The sequence below is a fragment of the Pseudorca crassidens genome, chromosome 5 (assembly GCF_039906515.1).
Source record: "Pseudorca crassidens isolate mPseCra1 chromosome 5, mPseCra1.hap1, whole genome shotgun sequence".
Lineage (NCBI taxonomy): Eukaryota > Metazoa > Chordata > Mammalia > Artiodactyla > Delphinidae > Pseudorca > Pseudorca crassidens.
Window position 1 is genome coordinate 84,041,244 of NC_090300.1, and position 8,028 is coordinate 84,049,271.

At 40.8% G+C, this 8,028-nt stretch overlaps 1 protein-coding gene and 1 long non-coding RNA gene across 3 annotated transcripts; one reads left to right on the forward strand and one right to left on the reverse strand.

Annotated features, from left to right (window-relative positions):
- Positions 1–255: 255 nt before the first annotated feature.
- Positions 256–7,799, forward strand: COX17 (cytochrome c oxidase copper chaperone COX17). 2 transcript variants are annotated; one of them, XM_067738786.1, is made up of 3 exons: positions 256–502; positions 2,646–2,762; positions 7,667–7,799. In XM_067738786.1, exons 1-2 carry the CDS (start codon positions 396–398, stop codon positions 2,728–2,730), a joined length of 192 nt encoding a protein of 63 aa, XP_067594887.1. In that variant the 5' UTR covers positions 256–395; the 3' UTR covers positions 2,731–2,762; positions 7,667–7,799. The 2 variants fall into 2 exon arrangements, with proteins under 2 accessions (XP_067594887.1, XP_067594886.1); XM_067738785.1 differs by having other exon boundaries at positions 257–502; positions 2,646–2,734.
- On the reverse strand, positions 6,549–7,673 carry LOC137225175 (uncharacterized). The gene is made up of 2 exons (XR_010943717.1): positions 7,058–7,673; positions 6,549–6,918 (listed from the first exon to the last, which is right to left on the reverse strand). It is a non-coding gene; the product is annotated as an uncharacterized lncRNA (long non-coding RNA).
- Positions 7,800–8,028: the final 229 nt, after the last annotated feature.

Below are 8,028 nucleotides of genomic sequence, written 5' to 3' on the forward strand. Positions count from 1 at the left end.
TTGGCTTGGACAAGTCATTTCACCTTCTCAGGCTTCGGTTTTCGACATTCGTGGTGGGTGTAGGGTTGAGATATCTCTGAGTAGCGTTACTACTTTCATCCTTTGTGGGTCCTCCCCAAGTCGATTTACAAACTCAGCACTTTCATCTCGCCTCTCTGCGCCTGCGCCGAAGAGGCGCTCTCGCGTTAATGGCTTTATTTTGCCTCTTCTGCGCACGCGCCTTTTTTTCCCTTTTAATCCCTTCTCCTTCCCCTCACCCCCAATTGTCAGAGGGAGGTAGGACTTCCTGTTCTTTTCACAGCGACTGCCGGAAGTGATTGCGGGCTAATCGGCGGCGTTTGCGGAGGCTGAAGAGTTTAGGGCGTCTGTACTAGTTGCTGCTTTTGGCGCGAAAAATGCCGGGTCTGGCGGCCGCAAGCCCTGCCCCATCTGAGTCGCAGGAGAAGAAACCTCTGAAGCCCTGTTGCGCCTGCCCGGAGACCAAGAAGGCGCGCGATGCGTGGTCAGTGCGCAGTCAGGGAGGGGGCGGCCGGCAGGCTTCGCACGCTGCGTTCGGGCGCCTCTGCGCCGCGTGGAGCTGGTCGTGGCCCTCGCTTTGTCGTGCGGCGCTCTTGAGGGTTGTAGAGCCCTGTAGGGTTCGCAGTCAGCTGTCTGCAGACTGATCCTATAGCTCAGGCTGGGGAAACATGAGGGGATTGGAGAGAGATCGGGCTCGCTTCGTCCGTTCATTCTTTACTGCAAAGGGTTTCTCAGCATCTGTTATAGGTCAAGCACTGCCTTAGGTCCGAAGACGTAGAAACGGGTAAAGATGCTGCTTGATTTAAAGGAGCTTAAAGTTAATGGAGCATTAAAGTTAATGATTGCTGTACCAGGTTTGGCAGTATCAAAGAGTAAGTTTTCTGGTAATTTCTCCCAAAATTTAGACATAGTAGGACACAGGACAGGGTACGTTTCTTAACAGTAGGGAAGATCCCCTTAACCCCACCCCTTTTAGATGATTTAAAAATCAACCAGGCTATGACATAGATGACATTATAGTGTTGAGAATAGTACATCTACAGTACCATTAACCCGCAAAAGGTTTTGTTTGTTCTTATTGTATACAGCAAGGGCCCCCAACCGGGCTGCACAGCGAGGCATGAGCTACGGGCCATGAGCTACAGGCCATGAGCTGCGAGTGAAGCTTCATCTGCCGCTCCCCAGCTCCCCATTGCTCTCATTACAGCCTGAATCATTCCCCTATCACTCACATTACAGCTTGAACTAACACCTATCTCCCCCCGCCCCAACCCTGTGGAAAAACTGTCTTCCACAAAACTGGTCCCTGGTGCCAAAAATGTTGGGGACCACTGGTATACAGCCTCTATTGTGGAACAAATCTCAGAAGAAATCTTCAGATAACGTGAATGTACACCTCTCCCTCCAGCCCCTTTTTGTCCTCACATAGAAAGTAAAGAGATCATAAGTGGCATAGAGGGGGAATAAAGTTGTAGTAGCTCAGTGCTTTTTATTAATACTCAGTACTTTGCAAATAATACTGTGAAGGGAGAATTGAAAGACTACTATGATCGGTAACAATACTTACACACTTTAAGTACTTATTGAACTTTCAGATATTATTTTATCATGATTAAGAGTCTGGGATCCAGTGTCAGGGTTTGAATTCTGGTCCACCAAACCAGCTTTGTGACCTTGAGCAAATTTTTTAACATATCTGCCTCATATCTGTAAAATGGGCCTAATAAAAGTATCTGCCTCCAGGATTACTGTGCTATAAGCCACATCAAGTGCCTAGCACAGTATTTACAGCATTCAGTAAACGATCAGGGAGGGCTAGCTATTAGTTTCACAAGGAGCTTGCTATCCCAAGCAGACAGCCCTTAAAGTTATTGAAGGATATGTAGGATTTAGAAGGAAGGAGAACCTACCTTTCTTTAAATTACTTCTGCATCAGTTATCTCTGACCACTATGGCTTCTCCCAAAATATCTAGAGTCAGGAGTCAATTTTTTTTTGTAGTTGAATTTGGCTTAACTTGATTCTGTGCTAAAATTACATTTTCAGGCCCTTAGAAATAAAGCTGTGTGGTCCTAGTCTTTCCTTTGTGAATTTTATAAGTAAAAAGTTCTTTGATCATCATGAGTGGGGCTCATCAGGCTGCTCTTGGCAGCCAAATGTTTTTTGCTCTTTGTGTTGGGTGTCTTGTGGTTAGAAGTAGATTTACTTAGGTGTATTTGAATGTAGAGCAGAATCAAAATTTAATTCCTCTGCGATAGGCAAAAAATAAAGCTCTTCTTTCTGTCCATTTAACATTAACTTTTTATTCAGTTTATTTCATTATAGAGCGGTATTATTCCTTGGATATTGTCTAGAGGCAATATTTAATATGCATAATTATTTCTTCTAATCAGATTCCTCCGTGCCCCCCCCAAAACTAGTTATCTGTGGGACATTTTCATGGGCAAGGAGGTATCACAGGAGCCAGTAAAACAAAGCCATTTGGTATAATAGCATTTTTTAAAACTCCAGTTGTATTCAGTGAGATCCGTGTTTGGCCTCACTCCCCATCACTGTCTTGCATGCTTTTTTACCACTAATGTGCTTAGTGCCTACTTTGTTAGATAACAAGTACATTTTGTTTTATAGCATCATTGAGAAAGGAGAAGAGAACTGTGGACCCCTAATTGAGGCCCACAAGGAATGCATGAGAGCCCTGGGATTTAAGATATGAAATGGTGAGCATGCTACTCTCTTATTGGGAAGGTAATACATAGGCTGACTGCTTCAAATTTGTGTATTGCTTTACAGATTTAGTGATCATTGGGCAGCATTCTGTCTGAAAGGTAGTTCACCTGGTTAACCTAATATGCCTAAGTATCACTGGAAAGATAACGTCTCAGTTTCTAGTGTACGGAATAAATGATGCTAATAAATTAAGAGGGGTGGGACTTCCCTGGCTGTCTGGTGGTTAAGATTCCACGCTTCCACTGCAGGGGACCTGGATTTGATCTCTGGTTGGTAGGGATCCTGCATGATGCATGGTGCAGACAAAAAAAAAAAAAAATTAGAGGTGTTTGGTGGATTTGGGAAGGGGAGAATTAAGCTTTCAAGAAAGGGCTTGGCAAAGCCTTTAGAGTTATGTTAGAGACAGAGGAATCACGACTTAGGAAGTTCAAAATATTCAGTTGTCTGACTTAAAAGGGAAATGTTCTCTACTTTTTGTTTCTAATCTTGTGAGTTTTTAGGAAGTGTTTTTAAATACGGAGTAGGCAGCACATGGAAGCATTGCTTTCTGCAAAACAGAAATGGAATTGTTGCAGTTTCTTTTGTACCATGCTTTATTCTAATAAAACTAAAACCTCAGACCATTGTTTGAAGAACTTTGAATTCAAATTTTAATGCTGAAAGGGACCTTAAGTGATGTGTATACAATACCACAAATAAATTATCTCCTTTTGTTTGGAACCTCTTCCTTCAGATAGCAACTTGACTTATTCCCTCATTTCAGATCTCTTTTCAGATGTTTTCTCCCTCACTTCAGATCTCTTTTCAGATCTGTTTTCAAGCCTCCTAATTGGAGAGGCTTTCCCTCAACATTCCATCTAAAATAGCATCCGTTCCCCATCTATCCCCACTCTATCCTGGCACTGTCCAGTAGAACTTTCTGTGATAATGAAACGTTCTGTGCCTGCACTCTACAATATGGTAGCCACTAGCCATATGTGGCTGTGGAGCCCTTGAAATGTGGCTAGTAAAGCTGAGGAACTAAATTTTTTGTATGTTTGTTTTTTTATTTTAATAGCCACATATGGCTAGTGGCTAGGCTACACCATTGCCTGCATATTTTGTATTTATTTATCATCCGAATTGCTTTACTTCAATTAGAATGTAAGTTCTGAGACAGAAGGTTTCTGTTTACTCACTGGCATACCTCCAGGATCAGTAACAGTGCCTGGCACATAGTAGGTGCTCAATAGAGGAGTGTTAAATCAATAAATGAGGAAACTAAGGCCTATAGATATGAAGTGACTTCTTTTTTTTTTTTTTTTTTTTTGCGGTACGTGGGCCTCTCACTGTTGTGGCCTCTCCCGTTGCGGAGCACAGGCTCTGGACGCGCAGGCTCAGCGGCCATGGCTCACGGGCCCAGCCGCTCCGCGGCATGTGGGACCTTCCCGGACCGGGGCACGAACCCGTGTCCCCTGCATCGGCAGGCAGACTCTCAACCACTGCGCCACCAGGGAAGCTCTGAAGTGACTTCTTATAGGCAGGGTCAGAACTGGAACCTCTGTCTCCAGAGGCTCCCTCTGCTTGGTGCTATTACTCCCCTGTAAGATCCACACCACACCACCACTTATAATAATAGCTGAGAGATAATGCGAAAGCTACATACCAATGTAGGAGTAATAGAGAGCCTGGCTTCTTTCCCTTTCACCTCTTTCCTGCCTCTTTGGAATTTTACATGTGGCCAGTCTTCCTCACTGAGCTGTGAAAAAGGAGGGATAAGGAACCTGTCCCCAGCTGATAAGAAGTATCACTGTGTAGTGGAAAACAGTCTAGGCTGGAAGTCCTGAGGCTTAACTTTGCTTCTCCTGTTCTCTAGCTTAGCATGTGTTTCACTTTAGCTACATCTATATTCATCAAGACATTAATCCTGTCTGGATTTCACTTTTTTCATTTATAAAAAGAGAACCATAATATATTTTGTGATTTTACACATGGTATGATATCTGTGTATACAAGATATACTTAAGTGCCTTTAAGATTAGATGGTTATTTAAAGAAATCCCATGGTGAATCATTTTGTAAAATAAGTAAATATGGTTGTGGGGAGCTGTTCTTAAAAAGTTTAACTATTGATTATTTCAAAGACATGCAATCTCAACATTTGTACATGATTTCCTTGTTCCTAATCTAACTTTCTTCCTAGTCAGTTTTGTTAGCTGTTGCTTAGGGTTAAGCCTGCCTTGACAAAAAGGGTGATTTTTAAAAATGCTAATTTTTAGGAGCATCAGAAGTCTCTTGGACTTCATGTGGACCTCACAGGTGATACAATTATTGCTATAACTAGCATATATTCACGAGGACCAGAAGATATCATGGTTTTCTATGTTATTGGGACAGAGAGTAAGAGTGATTCCTGTGTACTTCATTTGTGTATAAAAGAAAATGCAAGAGCTTTGGACTTAGAAGACCTGATGTTTAACTGATTGTACGATCTTGGGCAAGTCCTTAACTTTCTGAACCTTAGTTTTCTCATGTGTAAAGGAGAGAGAACAGTACATGACCAAACTACTTCATTAGAGTCATTATGATGATTAAATGATATATGTGTGAATAGGCTTTGTAAACTGTCAAAGAGAAACCAGAACAGAAGCCATATCTTGGGAGTCATGGATAGCAGACATTCTACTGAGGTCTGTTTAATATATGTCCTGATTATTTTTGAATCCTGGTTACAAAAAGAAGAATCTGAATCCACATAGGGCCTTTCCAAGAATTGAATAATCATTTTAAAATTTTCAGCATAATACTACTTTTGGAGGAAGAACATGTGGTTGGATCTACATTGGTCCCAGGTGTCCTATTTCCCTGGCCCCCATGGGGAAATGGAAGGACAGTGAAGTCAAAAAAAGACTCTCAAGTTAAGAGTGGATAGGTGGTGGCATTCAAACTAGAATCTAGGTCTTTTTTACTCTCCAAATCTCAAGCACTTTATACTTCACTCCTTGCACTTAATGAGATTTTATTCCAACATATTCATTTTTAGGATTACACATAGTCTTGAACTTCAATCCTAAAACTTTATTTTGAATGCTAATTACAAAGACCTGTTGTTGAAATGCATAGGTGTATATAACTCAGAAACCAGGTCAGTGACTGTAGGGTAAAATCCAGTGCTACTGTCTGCACTGTTATTTGGTATCTCTTAGACTATTAGACCACATTTTTCCGAGGATAGCTTCAAAGGAAAAATATTTTGCAATCTTAGATCTTCCCAGTAATGATCATGAAACTTCCTTAATTCAAAAACCTTTGTAGATTTTAATGTTATTTTCTAAATAAGATAGATCTTAATTGTACCTTGAATCCAGTAAATTGGACTTAGTATGAAAGCAAGTGTACCTTTATAATCACCCGAGGAATGTTTTCCAAAATTCACAAGCCTGAGCCCTGAACTGTACCGGTTGACTCAGAAGCTCCTAGATAACTTTCAAGTGTCCCCCTCTTTAGAACCACTGGCTTAAGCTGAAGATGTAGTAGGGATGGTATAAATAAATATAAATTGTCTAAAGATTTAATAGCGGCAAAGGCAGAGACTTGAAAATTACTCGTAAGGAATAACAGGGTGTGATGGTGGTGATTCTAGTCACTTCTATCTTTTGACTGCTTCTTTTACTGAAAGAGAAACTAGAGGAACCTAAAACCTGCTTAGAAATGTAAAGAGGAAATGGCTGCTGGTATCTTTCTGCCTTTAGGAGCCAGGAGGAACCTAGAGAATCCAGCTCGGGGGCTAAAATCATTGAAGGAAATTAAAGGACCGGCACTGAGTGGTGGTGATACTCAGTATTTATTAAGCTTAACAGAACTTAATAGTTCACACACACAAAACGCACAGAGAGACAACTGATGATGTATGAAAATATGATCCTGAGAGTCAAGAAAAAGGGTCATTTCTGCTATTTGAACATTTATTCATTCAATAGATATCTATTGTTTAAAACTCTAGAAAATGCCAAGATGAGAAGACACAGGGTCTCTTCTGTCAAGGACTTTGTACCCAGAGGCTTTCAGTGGGTAGCCCCTCCTGATGTATAGTAGCCGGTAACAAAAGCGGTAGCAATGCTATATAGACTGCTATCTCTTGAAATGTTGAGTGGCTTCATTTTTGCTTATCTTTAAGTGTATTCTTCCTTTGAGCCTTAGAAAAGAGAGAGTTTATATATTTATATTGTTGTTAAGGCTTATCTTCTTTTCTAAACCAAATGCAGGGAATAGCTAGGTGAGGGAAGCGCTTGAATTAGACTTGAAGAGTTGGCTAGCCCAAATTACTCAGTTACCTTTATAGCATTGTTCCTGTCTTCTGGGATGGGGGATGGGGGTGGGGGTGGCGTGGCTGCCAGCTGTCTGGAGAGAAGCCTGGTACACCAGCAACCCCATCCTCTGCTGCTCTCCCTTTTTGATCTTTCCAAATTCACTTCAGAAGTGTTACCCTTACTTTGCCCTTGGGATTGAGTAACTTTCCACAGGAGATGCTTGTGTACAGAGCTGACCTTCTGCCTTCCACTTCATGGATCTTTGCCAAACACTTGAGTTAGAACGGAGGAGGCTACAGGTCTCTTCTCTTTAGTATCTGCAAAAGTAAACTCCCTTAGTCTTTTGTGGAAGATGTTTTTGAGAAAATAAATAAATGTATAGTTTTTACTTCAGCAAAGCCTTTAAAGGTTAAACCTTGTAATGGATTGAACAGTTTCCGTGATGTTTTTATTTAAACAGAACTAGAATTTTAAAATGTGGATCTTTTATTTCATGACTGGTTTAGAATAATTGTGGCAGTTAGTTAATAGTCCTCAGCTGAGGCATTCATTTCTAGCATCTTAATTCCCTGACTTCATAGGTCTGACATGATGCTTGAAACCTGACTTTCTAAAATACATCTTTTTCTGCAGGTGGTCTGCTCTGGGAATTAATAATTCCTGAAAAATGAAGAAGATTTAATAACTTTGGGAGCTCTTTGATGAACATTGATAAATTTAAAAGTATTTATAACTTATTAAAAAAAAAGAATATCCCTGGTCAAAAGTCTTCAGGTGTGTTTCTTTTTGTGTTCCTCACATGGCGTTTATGTATTTATTTTTCTTAAAGAATACCTGTGGCCATAATTCAAAAAGAGTTATGTACCACAATGTTCATTGCAGTTCTATTTACAATAGCCAGGACATGGAAGCAGCCTAAGTGTCCACCGACAGATGAATGGATAAAGAAGATGTGGCACATATATACAATGGAATATTACTCAGCCATAAAAAGA